A 17936-nucleotide genomic window follows, 5' to 3' on the forward strand; every position below is an offset into this window, starting at 1 on the left:
CCGTTGGCGACATTCTCGGCTCCCTTTCGCGATAGAAAACGAAAAAGTGATAAAAAAATCGATTCGGAAGAGGGTTGGACTAAAAGCTCGTACGATTAATAATAAAATGATATTGGTTAATGGAGATTGACAATAATGTTTCCAATATCTTACACGATTACACGTGATATAATGTTATTTACGATTTACCGTACGATGATTATACTCGTAGAGACACGATATATGTATTTCTGTTGATTTTCAGATTTTAAATGTCACGCATAACAAAGTTTCTATAAGCGTTCAAATATTTTCATAGGTTACTGTATATATACAGTGTATCGTATATGTGTGTATCGTGTATACAACTTTCGTGTATTCTTAACTATTTCCAAGAAACAATAAGAGTATGGATAGATTTTTATTTTGACCCGAAATTTTACGAATTGTAAATTGTTCACAAACAAATCCAACGTAGACGCGACATTAATATTACGAAGATTGTTTAATAAAATATTAAACTTCGACATTACACAACTAATAAATATTATTATCAATACCTTGGTACTATATACAATTAACGCTAACGTTTCAAAATATGTATCAGAAGATTCGTCAATCTCCAACCACAATACCAATTATCGTTTCAATGTTGATCGTACACGATCAGTAATGTTGTTAATATTTGTACGGCACGATCAATATCATTGATCAACAAGACATCTGTCGACTAACAACATTATCGATCGTGTTTGATCTTACGGATCAGCAGACATATGTGTAAAATGGAGAGTCACGTAATTTCGAAAGGATGAATACATCCCCGCTATGGTTTCCGTACGGTGTCACTCTTAACGTTCAAATATTCGTTGTTTCGCGCGCATCGGTATTCTTGGAGTATGGAAATGCAATTTAGCGCACGAGGCAGTCTTTGTTGGTCGATTTCGTTGTCTGGAACGGGGACGCGCGTTTCGGCCTACGTTATTGTTCCACGAAAGCGCCTTTGTGCGCACTGTCACGCGCTATTAAAAGCGCAACGATAACTTTCTCGACGCGCGGAATTTTCGTTCGTGTTTCGTCGTACCGTATGTCGGTCGGTGACAAAGGGACGGCTAAACGTCGCTGAATGTCTGGTACGTACGCTTTGTCGTTTCATGATACAGACAATGGTTACGGAGACGGATGAAAAAGTCCAAGAAGAAGTTGGTTTTTTTTGATTTCTTTTTTCAAGACGAGAACTGGATCTAGGGAAAAATTTTGCGAATATGTTGGAGCAGACGGGTTTATGAGATTAATTCGCGCGGACGGGTCATGAGACGGAAATGGAGAGGAATGCATTTCACGTCGAAGCTTGACTACTTTTTCTACATTGCTTCCGTAATATGACCTCCTTTGTAATTCGTTTTATGGAGGAAATAGGTTGAATTAATTCAAACGTTGCGCGGTCTAATTGCTAATTCTGTAACGCGACACTGTTCTAGTTTTATATAATTTACTATATTATAACATCTGTTGTACGCTTCGTATAATTAGAATTCTGTTGCGCGTGTGGCTCGGTAATTAAGGCAAAGAAAGATTAAAGGACAGAGAGAAGGTTAGAATTTTCTACTGGGGTCAATGTAAACTAAACTCACTTCACTGTTTGAATAGACACACCTCATGTGTAAATAAAAGTAAGTGGGATAATTTATATTATTTATACCTTGTTATATTCGTTCTATCAACTATATTTTCGAGGCTTGTGTTTTCCAACGTTCATCCCTCTGGCAGTAGGGGTAGAATACTCTTCATATACAGAGCCATTATGTTACGTTATTATGTAGAAAATCTTGTTCAATTTTTCATAGGTTGAAAGTGCACTCTAGGAATAAAGCTATTTCCCGTTCGAAGTCGCTGCTTTCCGTTCTGAATACCACTTACCATTTACCAGCATGTACTAAACACGATCGATCTCCGCCAATCGAGATTCCAAGGTTCACGCGGGACGACGCCGATCGTCGTCGATGTCTCCTTGACCGGATTTTCACGCGAGCCGAATCGTGCTACGCTCGTAAACGTAGCCTGTCGTCGCTCCGAATTCCAAGCTTTCCACATTCTCTTCCGTTTACTTCTACCGTGTTTATTTCATCAAACGTTTCAACCATGAACATCGCTCTCTTAAACTTTAGCACCGCCGTCTTATTTCGCTTTTAAGTAAGAATTAACGTCCCGTATGAATCTACACGTAAAACGATTCACCATTATCTTCTTCTTGAACTTCTTGTTTCATACTCGTACTTCGTCCCCGCGTTCTTCCCGATTAGGTTTCATATTAAACGCAGAAGCGAGGAACAACGCCCGATTCGACAACTTGCACGATTTTTATGACCATTTAATATTTTACACTTAACGGGACAAATTTTGTTTGCCGTTATAAAAGAGCAATAGCAAGGAGTTTGCTCGAATGGAGAAATATTTTATTGGATAATAAAGACAAGGCGACAATCGAGGAACGACCAATGTTTTCTTCAAACTGATTACATTACGTCTCTTAGTTTAATTTTTGAATTATAAGTTAGATCAAGGAGATCCTTCTGAATTGATAGGAAACTTGTCTATATTAATGCAAGCTGTGCTATTTAAATCTTAAAAAATCTGCGTAGTAGTATATATGGAAAATAGTAAAAAGTATCATCCTCGTGTCTTAACGTTACAGTTTACGAATTTTATAGAAATAGAGTAAACGATACTTTTAATTATTCCACAGTTGGATATGAAAATAGTAGACGTTAGTGTAAACGAAGTATAATCTAATTTAAAGTAATAATCTAATTTCATTCTTCCGTGGGATTCGTCCTTTCGCGATCCTTTATATCTTCGTTAACGGTGGATCATTTTCCTTCGATGTTTCGAACGTTTCTTGCAACGAGGTTTACACTGCAATAAGCATTTTGCCACCATATGTCCGCACATTTCTTCCGAACCATCACTGTTTTACTTCTTCGCTCAGGCAAGTGGCATTAACCTAGAAAAGCTCCGTTTGGTTTGACGGTCTCGAAACACTGGTGCGCTGCCTTTCAACTAGACTCCCGTTTCAGAAGCACATTATTTCTGACATTAAGTCGACGTGTTGAACCCTTTTCTTCCAACGATTTTGCTCCATTTGTCAGTTGACTTCAAAGAATTGTCTTTTCTAATAATTTCAGACAAAGGCTTATTATTTTATTCCTTTATATGGTCTATTTTATATTCTCATCATATTACGTTACGGGATTATTTACAAGGTTAATGCTATACAATTTATGTAGAATTAAAGTAATGTTAAAAAACACCAACGAAAAAGTACACCAATAAAAGTCTTCAAATTAATTTGAATTTTAATTCAGAAATATGTTCGTGGAGCATTTCTTCCCTTCAATTAGGTATATTCTTCTAAACCTATAAATTTCCTATCGCATAAAAATCCTTGCAATGAGTTTCTAATTTCTATCAAACTCAACCTACGTAGTATTCTATATTCTACTCATGTTATCTTCTTCTATTCTAATTTTCATCACACAACAAAATCTATCCCACTATGTACACCAGTCCATACCATCGCTATCCTTGATGAGAAGATTGTTAATGACATAGCACAGGGGCAAGCCAATTACGTGCTATTCGCCATCGCTCGTCATTACACTACACATGTAATCTTATTGTGATAATACGCGTGCTTATCTTCAAGATTGTATCGGATTTATCAAAAGTAATCAATCAGACCCGCATTCCTTTGCCCGGTCATATTCTAATTTCTGCATAATACTGTACAGTACATAGACAATACAACAGAGATAAGCACGCCTATTCACCACAAGCGTTATATATGTAAACATGACAGAATGACAAATATGGTCAGCGATAGAGAGCGGTACTTCTCGTATCTCCGTGCTGTCTTCTAATCACCTCCATTTAATACCTCTTCCTTCAATCGTCTCACCTGAGGCAACCCTATTAAACAGACTGCGGATGTTTATGCAAATTCATATTTTTATGAATATAAAATGAGAAAAGTGGAATCTAAATAACTTAACTACTAAATATTACAAGAAATACCGTGCTTTAAACATTTTATATATTCTTGCATGTTCAACTTCAGGCCAGTAAATGCATAAAAACCTGTAGTCTATTAATAAACTTCCATCCCAACAATATCCTCTTCCACCATTTTTTCCCTTCTCAAGGAACACCATCGTTCCATCGCCATGATCCAAGCCGTAGGTAGAATCCAGCTAGCTATATTATTGTTGTTAACAGAGTGCCCCTGGTTGTTTCAGTTACGGAAGCCAGTGTCGACACTCTCGATCCCGGGGGCGATGAAGAACAGCGGTGGCGTGGCCGGTGGGGGCGGCGTGGGGGGCGCCGGGGGTGGCGCCGGGGGTGCTGGTTGCGGTAGCGGTGGCGCTACCGGAACCGGCGAGGACGCCGGTATCGCCCTGGTCGGCGTCCACTCGGAGTACCCACGGTACGTGGACGACCGCGTGCTAGCCGGCGGTGGCCAGGTGAAAGGACCATCGGGCAGCATAGGACCGGGCTCAAAGCACAAACCGAACGTTGGCTACCGGCTCGGCAGAAGGAAGGCCCTGTTCGAGAAGCGGAAACGCATCAGCGACTACGCGCTCGTCATGGGCATGTTCGGCATTATCGTGATGGTCATCGAGAACGAACTGTCCAGCGCCGGAGTCTACACCAAGGTGAGTCGATGATCATTCTTCGTTTGCTTTGGTTATTGGGGCTCTTCCTGTTGGGTTTGGTGCAGGATGAAAGGTCGTTAACGTTTGGCCAGCTGTATCGCATTGTGGTAGATGATATTTAATTATGTTGTAAGTTTTAACGATGATTAAATGGTTTACGGTTATCGAAATAGACAGATGATGCCTAATTTTCTTGTGAATTTTAACGAAGATTGAATGGTTTACGATTAACAAAGTTGATGGATGGTGCTTGATTTTCTTGCGACTTTTAATTATGTAATGCTGTTTGAATGGTGTGAAATTATCGATATTGATAAACGATGCCTGAGCTCCTTCCAAATTTCATCGAAGATTAAATGCACTACGGTTATCAAAACTGATAAACGACATCTGATTTTTTAGCGAATTTTAATAAGTATTAAGTAGTTCGTATGGAAATTGAGGCTTCTGGGTGGAAATTGTTTCATAAAGACATAGTTTCATCAAGTATCGAATCATCAATCGACGAGTACGTGTTCCCTAGAAGTTATTTTGCAACCTAACTTCGTTTTAAAAAATGTAATCTCAATTAACCTTATGGAAGAAACGAATATTAGATGCAACGATATTCTTAATCGAACTATGATCATTTGCATAAGAGCCTGTACTTTATCAGCACCACGGAAACTTTAAAAGCGTTCAATTTTCTCGAATGCTTGCTATAATCCTACTATAAAAAACAGAGTCTGCTACGAACAGACCGTTTCCATTTCTATACTCCAGATTTTCGCGAGTGCAAGAAGACGAGCTCAGGTATGGGTTTTCTTGCCAACTTCTTAATCGATTCAGCCGGCCAACTTCGCGATCAGTTTCTCTCGTTAGCTGAGCGTTCAAAGCTGACGCGTTCCTTATGTAAATCCGCTCGGAACTTTTCAAAGTCACGCTCTCGTTATGGAATTAACGACTACGGCCATTTAGCGTATAATAAGACGCGCTTACGACTCAATGGCTATATTTTGACGCGACTACTATCTTCATTCTTTAATTTTCCGGTATACGACTCAAATGCGTAATTCTTTGTTGCGAACATGCTTATTTCGTCGCGTCATACACTGTTCAATTGTTTGTTGTATCACATTGATATTCACATTTTGTATCTGCATATTTCACACTTATTTTTATTCGCTTCTTCTTATCTGCGTATTCTTTAATCCTTGATATTTTTCTTTATCCTACTATCGTACGAAGAACATATCAACGTATAAAGCACTGTATTGACATTGAAGCAATCTTATAACGTCACATTTTTGAAGTGACCTTCGTGCAATTTTTATATTTTGCTGCTATAATGCTTTAGCGTACGAAAAACATCTAGTGTAGGAAAAACATTTAGTAAATGACGAGAGATAAGCTGAGAAAGCTTTTATGTTTTCTCATTACACGATTGTTAAATGCGCGTGACGATGAATTTTAATCTTACCTCTGAGTAGCTTATGTCCCAAGGGATGTATTAAACGTGTCTACCAGTAACGTTTCTAGTTTCTAGAAATGCGATGATCACGTGTTTTCCTAGCGGAACGACATAAGTACCCGTTTCAAGTGCCAAATCGCTAACTCTGAAGATGTTACTCCATTAAAAACGTAAATTAAGAAACTTCTTTTTGTGCTAAGAATTAATTTCATCTTTTTTTTTTTAAGTAGGAAATCTCCTCCAATTAAATTTCGTATTATAATTCTATAGAAAGAATAGCTGATTGAATATTCCTAGAAATGAAAGCGAGTGATTGGTTCATTTTATGTCACCGACATTGCTTTCCTTGGCAACGATGTAGCTTTTTCTTTTAATGGTCTCTTTTAAATGGTTCGATTCGAAGCTCGTCATTTTCCCGCTAATTCAAAGTTGCTCGCGTCTCGTTCAATTAACCTGCATTTTGCCCATCAACGGGCCCGGCGATTCGATAAACTGAATGTCTGCCACTTTGAAAGTGTTGCCAAAGCCGTTTAAGTCACCGTTCCCGCAATTAAATAACAATCTGATATGTTAATTAAATGTTACGAGTGAGCGTCGATAGACAGTTGCAGAGAATCCCAGAGAATATTCCATTTATTTTGCTTTATTTCTTATTCTACTTCACATTAACCGTAAAAATATTTCCTCGATTGTTTCTTGTATCGTACCTAAACGCATCGAACAATTTTCCTTAACAAATCAATTAATTACGTAGAAATATCCTATTAAAATCATAATTTCATAGATTGTTTATAAATTTTGCCATAAATTTTCTCAAGTAAAAATAAATCTCAACCTTTAGAAACTTGCAATATCTTAGGATCTTACGATATAGCCCATTGAAATTGCAATTTCATTATTAGAAATCAATTTTTTATTATTAAAACATCCGTATGACATATTTTCCCAACGACCAATAAAAAAATTCATACAACTATCGAAGACTCCTTTTCCCATCCCAAACATTACAATCTTCCAAATAATCCTTTATTTCGTCTGTATATTCAAAAATGAGATATACCTGAAACGCAATAAATCAGCTGTTCACAGCAACTAAATAAATAGGATAGCGCGAGTCAATCCAATTTGGCATGAGTTATTGTGTTGTTTATTTTCCGAATTCTTTCGATCGCTCGAATCTTTCAGCCGGTTCAACGGAAACGTCAACGATGTCGCTGTTTTTCCAACCACCTACTCCATCCTCTCGCTAATCATCGGCCGTCGGATTGGTTAAATCTAGCGTGAGCAAAGGAACACGGTTGACGACTGAATTACGCTGTTGACCGTAGCAATCTCTCTGAACTGGCGCCAAGAAGCAACGAATAGATTAACAATATTGGTAATGGAGTGGGAAGCTTGACTACCAGTAGGAAGGAAATATTCTGCTCTGTGTGTGTGTGTGTCTATGTGTGTCTCAGCTAGCTTGAGAAAGAAGGCCAGGAGGGTGCATTCGATTGCTCCCTTTCTTTCTGGCCTCGAATATGCTGGCGGGATTCTGGGCCAAACCATACATTTTAGGGGAGCTCTGGTCGACCGGAATCCCTTATATACGGTGTTCTATAAACTATGAAGCGGATTGCTGATAGAAGCTTCTGATATTATAGAAGAAACGTTTAGAGTATAGTAATTTTGAATTGGTCGCAGGAATTGGATAAAGAAAAATGAAAATTAATTCTTTGTTTTACACATAGTAGAAGAATCTGAGAAATTTTTAATTTCTATTACGAAATGATATTTCACATATATAAAAAATGATAAATTTGTACATTCAGAATTTATATTTCTGCCATATATAAATTTATAAATTTTGATCGTGCAACATTGTTTCCATGTAAAATTGTATTGTTATAATTTTATTATTTTGCTGTATTCATAAAATCTCATAAATTTTCACGTCACGTTACGTTACGTTCGATTGAATGAGAATTTAGTAACCGACAGTATTCAATAGTTTAGTGAACAAATATTATGTGAAAGGTGTATTAATAATTCAGATCGATCTACGCGATAAAATTGATTTCGAGTAAACGAAGTCGGTAGACCTAAGACGGCTACATTCGATGTAAAGAACGTAAGGTATGTCAGCATTTACTTTTAGTACACCGATAACACACCCCGTATATGCGTTTCGCCTTTCAAGAAACTCACAGAGATATTTACGCTTGTTCGCCCTCGATTATCAGATTCGTCTGGAAACGTGCGTAACGCTTGGAAGAGCTCGAAAATTTACAGTAGCACATACGTGCATCGACTTGCAAATACCGCGGATCACTGGAAATCCCTCGAAGAGGAAATTTCGAAAATCGAACATCCGGCACGAACATTGAGTGTCTCATTTTTTATGCATTGCTCTTCTAGATACGATGGATTCGTGTGACTATATATGCACATCATATTACTGCGTGTTTCATAAAATCTAAAAATTTAGAAAGACGTTAGATTAAAATTTCTTTTACTTTATAATAATTTCTATTAAAAAATGTATCGGAGTAAAGACAATTATTACAGATGTTTGTAGTATTAATTTCAAATAAATAATGAAATTAGCAGCAAGTTTTACTAGTTCGATATTCATTTAAACTGTCATTGCTAAGATATAGTTTCTTAACGTGGAACAAAAATATGGAAGTGTCATTGTTGGCACGAGAAAGATAAGAAAAAGTGATGTAAGAAGATGTTTCACTTAGGAGAACCGCGAGTAAGATGAAACTGTAAAGAAATCCGTATTACCTTCAAACATTGAAATATCTACACTATCATCAAAAAACCATCGTTACTAGAAGTTAACGCCATAAATACATTTGAATTTTAACCAATGAATTCCAGTTAGTAAATGGCAATTCACGAGAAGACAAATAAATCGCTATACATCATCCTTTTTTCGAGAAGATCCCATGGGTTTGGCGTCCCGGAAATTCGATCATGCGTCGTTGCTCGCCGATGTTCTGCTCTGGTTACGGCTTTTTCCTTATTCGAACGTTGGTATCGTGATTGGTTGATTGTCTTCTACAAGTTTCTCGCGGCTGAGCACTGTCACAAAGAATAAATGGCGAGCACGTGGCAGAACCCGGAAATGAATATCTAGCCCTTGAAAAGCAGACGAGGAATTGCATTACATATTTCTCTTGTACCGTGGTATTGCGTTGAAATCGCGTGGAAAATTTGATTTTCGCGAGTTGTGAAATTACTGAGAGAAAGATCTGATTTATTATCAAATCTATTACAGACAAAGATATTTAATAATACGGATAATGTTACTGGTAATTTCTAGTAATTGGCAATTAATGGCTAATGACTTTAAAAACGGATCAAATGGAGAGTTGCTCGTATCGTATAATAATTTCCATGGAATCTGATATTGGTTCAAAGGTACAGATTTATATGATCAAATTCTGGAATTCGATACAAATGTTTCCTATACTATGAAGAGCTCGATAAACCGATACTTACTACGCTAATCGAAAATGTCGATATTCAAATGTTGCGATAATACCTCTTCTTCATCCAAGTGGAATTTATGGTTTCCCAAGGAATACATCGGGCCATTAAACGTACCAATCGCACTCGTACTCGATTCGTGTTAAAGAAGGTATTGATTTCACGGGAAATTGCTTCCATTTCTAAGAATACTAGAAAATTTATCATTTTATAAGTTTTTAAATTTTAAAAATTTCAATGATATTAGATAGATTTAATAATTGGCATTTATAGAGTAGACGTATAAGTTACGTATTCGTCAGAAAATTTTACGTAGAGAACCTAAAGTTTCACTTGGAAACCCACTTCTTCCCATTATATCGACATTCTTTAAACTAGTAGATTCTGTCCCTTAATTCGTTTAAGACTGTCATAATTATGACAGGTGACTAACGTTATTACGAAGCAGTTGAGTCGTTCTAAAAGAAGTCTTACAAGATCGAATAGATTATTTTATTTTAGCCTCGTCTGTCTCCAACTAGAGGAATACCATACTGCATTAGACAACGTAATTCAGTAAAACTAGACAACATACAGTCGATAAAGACGAGGCTATGGGCCAATGAAATTTATTAAAGTTGGTCGTTAGTGGTTTCGTCTATATATTCTTCTATATTATTTTTTAAAAAATTAAGAAATATCCTGAAATATCTCTGAAAAAATTAATCAACATAAAAAAATTAATTGAAAGCTTGCAAAAACTTCCTAATTCTACGTAATTATACCTTCGCAAACTGAAACGCGTCAAATCAACACAAGTCCCATCTCTTTCACCTCGCTGTGCGCGCAACATTAACTCTTTTTGCATCAACTCCTTTGCATTTGTCGACTATCATTAACGAAAAAACATAAGGACAGTAAGAAAAAGAATAAGACAAATGCGAAGAACGCTCCGAAAGGGCGAAAGTAGTTAGCTAGTTGCTGCAGAATAATCCAACAAAAGTGAGTCTCTCGTGTGTTTCTCGCGAGCAGTTCACGTGTGACAAACATGGAACAAAATGCTCACTAATTAACAAAGTCAAATGGCTTACACGTTTCATGAAACCTGAAAATTAATGCTTCATACTGTTTAAACTCTCCTGAAATCCCTACGTTAGGACGAATTTACACTTTTACGGTTTGTACATCATGGATAAGTTATTCACACTGAAAGATGTAAAGATTGCTTTCATTTGCGTTTTATCCAAAGTGAGATCAGTAAACTGTGGTTGTTTATCTATTTATGAAAAATTTAAATACAGGCTCAGAGAATTATTTGAACACTTGTAAACATCTTTAATAGTATATTTAACACTTGTTATACGTTAACTTACGTATTGAGAAATTTTTAGTGCAAAATTGTACGCTACGCGTATAATACGAAAATATGTACAAAATATCTAAAATAGAGTATTTATTATGATATTTGGTACATGGAATCTATTTAAATTCCATTTCCTTAATTTTGTTGGTAAAAATATAAAGAATCAGTATAAAAATAAAAAATCTAATTAATATATCTATCTATTAATATAATCTAATTAAAATGGCTATTCGTGTCGTATATTATCTTATTCAGAAATCCAAAATAATAATTATTTTTAACATTTTTTGGAAAAAAGTCATCGAGAAAGAAAATAATTTTTATCCAAATGAAAGCCAGTTATCAATAAATCTCAAAGAAAATACTCAAAAACTGAAACGATTAGAAAGTATTAACTTTTAATTGATCTGATTATGAATAACGATTATGAATGATTAAAATCTTCGTGTCTACGAGTAATCGTCGACGACGAAAATTTAATTTTGGTTACCAGTGACCAATATAAATGATCAGAATTTTTTTCGTCGTCATTTATAATTGTTATTCGTAATCAAAATTTTCTAATTAAAGATATTAACTTTTATACCACAACTTTTACAATTCGTCTTATAAAGGCTACGATATCTGATATTTTTACAACACCAAGTGTTTAAACTCGCTTCTATTCTCGTCACGGATACCAACTATTCCAATGAAAAGAATGAGCGAATCCGGAAGATTCGAATCCAATAAGTCACGTTGTAGAGTCAAGTATCGAATTATGTGAACGCCTGTGTAAACGTTTGCGATACGCAGTTGCGTCGGAATGTTTGGTTTTCCTATCACGAGCTGCTTAGAGACGGCGTCCTATTTCTTGACAAACCGACTAGGACGAAATGAAGCGGAGTCAATATTCGTCAACGATAAATCCTCGCCGGTTGTTTATACGGTCCGTCGAACAGCATAGTGCTTTATGTACCGGGTATTATGAATCCGCCAGGCGTAGGTGTGCATATCTAACGATGGAACGGAGTGCAACTCGCTGCTGGGAATATTATACCGATAGGAAATGCTATTAACGCAGTTTGTGCATATCGAAAACTATACAAGGATGTACGATTATATTGGAGTACATGGTACGTTAAAGTGGATCGAATATCGGTCGAGTCAATGGAATTTCCGAAATTATAGGGCTCTTCGATGTTCTTCCTTTAAAAAGGATGTTTAACGCATAACACATTTACATTATTGTGTGTAAGTATCCGAGCACTTCGTTGATTTATAGAAATTTTACTATCCACATTGAATTTTTGTATAAAAGTATAATTTGTTTCTGTGGTATAGAAACCATAATCCGTGACATAGAAAGCATAATCCGTGGCATAGACTCCATGCCGTCTGCAGTTATACGATATTATAAAACAAGAGATTGAAACGAACATGTGTAAATGTTTCATTTGTCGTTCAACTCATGAACACTCAGGCAACAATTTTCAAATATTATGCTAAAAAGTTCCCAATAAACTTAAAATATAATATATTTAAACTAAAATATTCCAATATTCTCGAAATCATCGTGAAATTCCTTGCCCGCCATCTGTCTACGGTATGTCCGCGTAGTTGCAGGAAATTCAGTTCCAGAGCGGAAAGTTACCGTAACACATATTATTATATGAGATACCGGAGATAACCGCGGTAGATTGGTGGCAGCCACATGCAGCACGTATCATTGGCCAGTCGCCAATGACCAACGGGGTGGAGGTAAATTTAAGTATCTAGTTCATGTTCGTTGGCGTGCATCCCCCTTGAAATATCCCCTCTGGCGCCAAGACCGCACTCACTGGCTCGCTCCACGTTTTTCTATTAATTTCTATCGTGTCTTACCGATTTTTTTATAAGGGGCCGTTGCAACCTTTACGACAACAAGACAACAATTCACCCTCGCGTCATTTGTCCCTGCGATAAAACTCGCTCCGTTGCTTGTTTGTCCCGCACGTCCGATCGTAATCTTCCTCCCTATCTGTAACTTCATACGGTTCCATCCTTTTTCTTGGTGCTTTCTCGAAAATGGTGAAAACGAATCCGATAAAATCGTTGACATTTTTGGTGTGGTTTGTGTGTTCCAGAATTTTACCATTTACTTTGTCATCTGGTTTACCGAACGATGACGTAATTACAAAGAAAACTAGTTTTAAAACCTTTCATTATGTATTTAACAAATGTAGCTTTAATTAAACAATTTATTTCATAAATTAATGTTTGTATCAAAAAGAACTGAAGACACATTGCCCTAAGATTTATTCGTGTGAAACCATGTGTTATTGGAATTTAATAAAATCTACTAAAATTATGTACATGTATTATATATTTATAAAATGCAATAAAATATTTTATTTAATTTCGTAAAATTTTAATTTATATCTTAATAATGCGGCCTGTGAAATTCTTGCCGCAATACCGTATACAAGGTGGTCCAGTCAATTAAAGGACATACAAATCTTTATTCAGCGGATAGTGTCTGTAACAGTTTCAAAGACGTGTTCCGTTTCCTGTGTCGCGGCATGTTTCCATAAAATCCAATCAAAATCGCAAAGCGTGACCCGCGAAGTAACAGAATGCATTAGCTTTGATCCTGAATTCTGAGCCGATCCTGTTGAATCTCTCACTATGTTAAGCGCGCGAGCAAACAGCCATAATATGCTAATACTAAAACTTGACCAAGGAATTATTCACGCGGACTCCTGTAATCGTCTTCTGCACGAACAAGTGTGTTAATTTCAACGATTAGAGCTGTTAGTTTTCCATAACTCGTACGACACGGCTCTTTGTGATTTACAAAATCGATGTTAGTGTTCTAAAGTTACAGGCAATATGGTATGTTCCACCATATATGGACATGGGAACTAAGCGTACGTCGCTATGCATATACCATGTGAATGCAGCGTCATGGACGTAGGTGTGCCGCATCCTGGCTAGGTCATTATAAACACTAATTGTGTACCTTACTGCTTATACATAGTATACGTATATACGTAGTGGATGAAAAGGATTATGATGGAAATAGGTTCGTATCCCAGTTTTGCATCTTTAGATTTCTATTAACAATTATTCAACATTAAGATCTATTTTTAAATGAAAAAGAATGTTTCTCGTTTATTGATATCTATGTCTTCTTCGTGATATCTTTATCACACTCTATGAATATAAGGGATCTCGGAAAAATTGTCGCATCTTATACTTCCGCTCGTTAAATAAGCTCTAAAAAGCTGAATAAAGTGTGAAGCTGATAAAGAAGACGAATCCATCAAACCCAAAGTTTTCAGGTCAGTTATTTTTATGGCTGATGCTCACCATTAGATCCGTGAAATTTTTTATGCCGATCTTTTATTGTTCTACCATCCTCCAATCTGCAAATTCGTCCTTTTCGCTTAATATCGTATTAAACTTAATATTTTAATATTTTTGCATATTATGTGCAATCTAAACATTTCTGCACTTTTAAATTTCTCATGAAATATTTATCGAAAATCGTTGGATTTCCAAGTGTATGTAATTTTAACATTGCAATATCTTCTGAAGGAAATTCATTTAAAAGCTTTACAAAGTTCATGTTTTTAATTGAGAGTTTACTCTTCGTTTTCTTACGGCTGATAATTAAACATTTCAACTATTCAATGTACAAAGAATTTTCGCTAGATAAAATCGCAAAAAGTCGATGATAAGTCGACACGGTGCACCGGGTTTGTTCTCTAATCCCTATCAGAAAGCCAGGGTAAAAGCACTCGAATTTTTTTTCGACACCATTTGTATCTCGCCACTGCCACCAACACCACGAAATATAGCGATCCTAATCCTCGCATAACATGCAAACCCTGTAGAGCAGATTGTCGCCGAGAAAAGGACTCGTGGCATCCTGAGAGCCTGTATCGGTCGTGGAAACCGAGATATCTGACGCAAGAACGGAATAAGAAGGTTGCTGGTTTCCTTCGTTACGAATCGTATCCAATACCAATAGAAAGATAGTTTTGTTTAAATATAATTGTCAGTACCCTAAATTTTAAAGCTATTTCCCTGTAAAAAAATAAACAATTCGACTTATCATATTTTCTGCACTATGCTTTTTAAAGAAAAGAAAATTTAGACACGTTGCATACTGAAACAGAGAACATTTTCACCACTCGACAAGAGAAGACAACAATTCAAAAAAAATATTTTCTACATTAATGTATCTTTTGCTCAAAAAAAAAAAAAAAAAGAAACTTCTGTACGAGGAATATAACAAACTTTATTTCGCGAATATTTCAGTCTTGTGACTCGAAGATCTCCAGAAATCAGTAACGAAGAGTTTGCAAACAGAACCGTCATTAGTACGTTCTGTGTTTTACGAAATCTCCAATTTAAGAGGTACGCGAGGGAAGAAAATGTGAAACTGTCACAAAGTTGTAAAACAGACCCCTCTTTTCCAGGGATTGTAAAACTGAGCTTACTATTTCAACTGAATCGTTGGTAATCTATTACAGTGATCGATATAACTGTAAATCACTAATTAAAAAAGACAAGCTTTTTTAAGATTAATTTTCGGCATTCTGTATCTAAGAAAGTAATTTCGTTGCTTGATGAAATAATCTCGGATCGCAATTTAAAAATTTTGATTGGATATTGAGTTAAATTAAACATTAATTCTTCCATCAACGACAATACCGAACAACTAATCATCAAGTTTCGAGTTGAATCTAAGCGACCGAATTTCATTTTCCTTGTGTGTGATTCGTTTCACGCGATAGGATAGTTTTAACGAAATCAGAATTATCTAAATTGAAAGAAATTTTATTCGTTGGATTTGTAATATTCATAAAAGTTTAGGATCCCTGGCGCTTTTTAAAGAACGAAAGAAGGGGCTGAAAGTCGTATCAACTACTCGGCTCGTCTATTTCTTATCCTCACGATCGCTCTTCCAGACGAGAGAAAACAAAACTTCAGAATTACAACCGGTCGTTTTTGCTCGTGTGAAACGACTTGCTCGAGGTTCGCCGAACTGCACGAAGATCGTTAACGTTTATTAATGAGGGTAATGAATAAACATAGGAACGAGGGTGTTCCCGAATTTCACGGCGCAAAAACGACCGCGTAACGCTTACGAAGGGAGTAGAAAATTTCGATGGAACGAGGTTCTCAGTTCATTCCGCGCGATAACAAGAAACTTCGATGGAACTTGATATTCCGACAAGAAGATTAATTTGCTTTTAATCCTTCTAACTAGTGGTCCCTTTTGTTCGCTCTGCCTGTTTGCACCTCGTTGGATGACAACTCAGAAAGCATGAACAAAGAAGTATTTATTGGGTTTGAAGCTATGTAACTTGCTTAAACTTCTAATCATCCCACGAACGATTGCGAAATACCTTAAAATGTTATCTTCTTTGTAGTGTCAAATATAAAATATAAACTATTTTCGTCAAAAGTGCTGGCTTTACTTAAAAGCAAATTTATTTCAATTGATTATTATGTTATAAAGATTAGTTCAAGTGAAACGCATTCTAGATTTGGCGAAACTTTTCCTTACCAAAACCGTTTTTAAATTAGATTTCTCCTGAATCTGTTTACGTAAGAACGTGAAATGTAAAATGCATTTTAATATTTTTATCAAAAATGCTCGTTTCATTCGAAAACAATTTTGTCGATGTCGATTGTCGATGTGTTGCTTTCATAAATTGGTTAAATTTATATGCCTCTTATGTTCGATGAAATTCGAACTAAATATGCGTGTAAAACACTGTAAAAGATCTAAGTTATGTTTAATCTATAAGGGAAACGGAAAAGGGCAGGAGAACGAAAAAAGCTGGTTGTTTGAGTTCAAATCCCTTTTTGTCAAATGTGTTATCACCCCTTGGCTCGAAGCACGATTTCGAAGCGAGCTTTGCGAAACGGTTCGACGCTTTTGTGTTCGTTTGCGATTACTTGGAGTTCTGTTTTGCAATTCAAAACGCGGCAGTCTGGAAGGGTTTGCAGGGCTATCGACAATTTACGATTTTGGACGTGGAGTCTGCCCCGTTTGGTATGGCACGAGGAGGAGGAAAAATAGCGGCACGAGGACTAGATAGGCTCCCGTGGTGAAAGTATATTGTCATTTGAGGAATTCAGAAAGCACCGAGCTTCGTTTCGCTTCCCATACAGTTCTGAGTCAAACCACTCGTAATTTAAAATACGATTTCCATCGATCATTTCGCGAATAGTATTTTCCTAGTAAGAATCGGTAGTGATTTATAAACAAGAATGTAAGAATTTTATGTAATATAATTGATATTCTTTTATATAGTCTTTCGATATAAATTTTGAAAATATAAAATAATTTCCCTATCCCTAACCCAAATCCTATCTGCTAATGTTATATTTGTTAATTATTAAAAAATCGTGTTAAACTCTTAATTTCTAAAACTGAACTTTTTTTTAGACAAAACTTCTAAATCGGTGGAATAAAATTCTCTCTATCTTAAATTAGTAAAGCTAGGTCTTTCTGAACTTAATCCTTTTTAACGTAAAAAGTTTCCCAAATCAAATTCTATGAAGCAAAAAAGTTCAGAATCTATCCTTCGACGTGTCACCCTATCACGATACTAAGTTTTCATGAGTTTCCACAAATCGCGGTACAACCTTCTCACAAATCGCCTATGTCTTCCTTTCGGGTAAACTGTGAAGCGTTAAAGCGATCTTCGAGGGAATCGGCCGGAAGCGCTTCCTTATCGCGCTCGCGGGTTTGACATGTTTTCCGGAGTGCCACTCATTTTAGAGGATTAAGTCTAGCAGCTGATAAAACTTTCTACGGTAATAAATTTCAGCTGAAACTCTAGGTTGGCTGCAGCATCAACGATACAGCTCATGCTACGATATTCGCTCGAAATGCACCGTCATTAGACCACTGGTTGATTTAACCATCTGTAATCTTTCCTCGTTTGCTGAGAAGAATAATCGTCCTACTTGTTCCATAACGTTGATTACGAGA

The 17936-nt window shown here is 36.3% G+C and overlaps 1 protein-coding gene across 6 annotated transcripts in view; it reads left to right on the forward strand.

The window, feature by feature from the left end:
• LOC126863720 (small conductance calcium-activated potassium channel protein) overlaps positions 1 to 17936 on the forward strand; it is a 235982-nt gene that overhangs the window by 160668 nt on the left and 57378 nt on the right. For all 6 annotated transcript variants that reach the window (XM_050614155.1, XM_050614156.1, XM_050614157.1 and 3 more), the window contains one exon: positions 4275 to 4691. In XM_050614155.1, the coding sequence (XP_050470112.1) occupies positions 4275 to 4691 (417 nt within the window). The remainder of the gene's footprint in view (positions 1 to 4274; positions 4692 to 17936) is intronic.

This window comes from Bombus huntii, chromosome 3, assembly GCF_024542735.1.
Source record: "Bombus huntii isolate Logan2020A chromosome 3, iyBomHunt1.1, whole genome shotgun sequence".
Lineage (NCBI taxonomy): Eukaryota > Metazoa > Arthropoda > Insecta > Hymenoptera > Apidae > Bombus > Bombus huntii.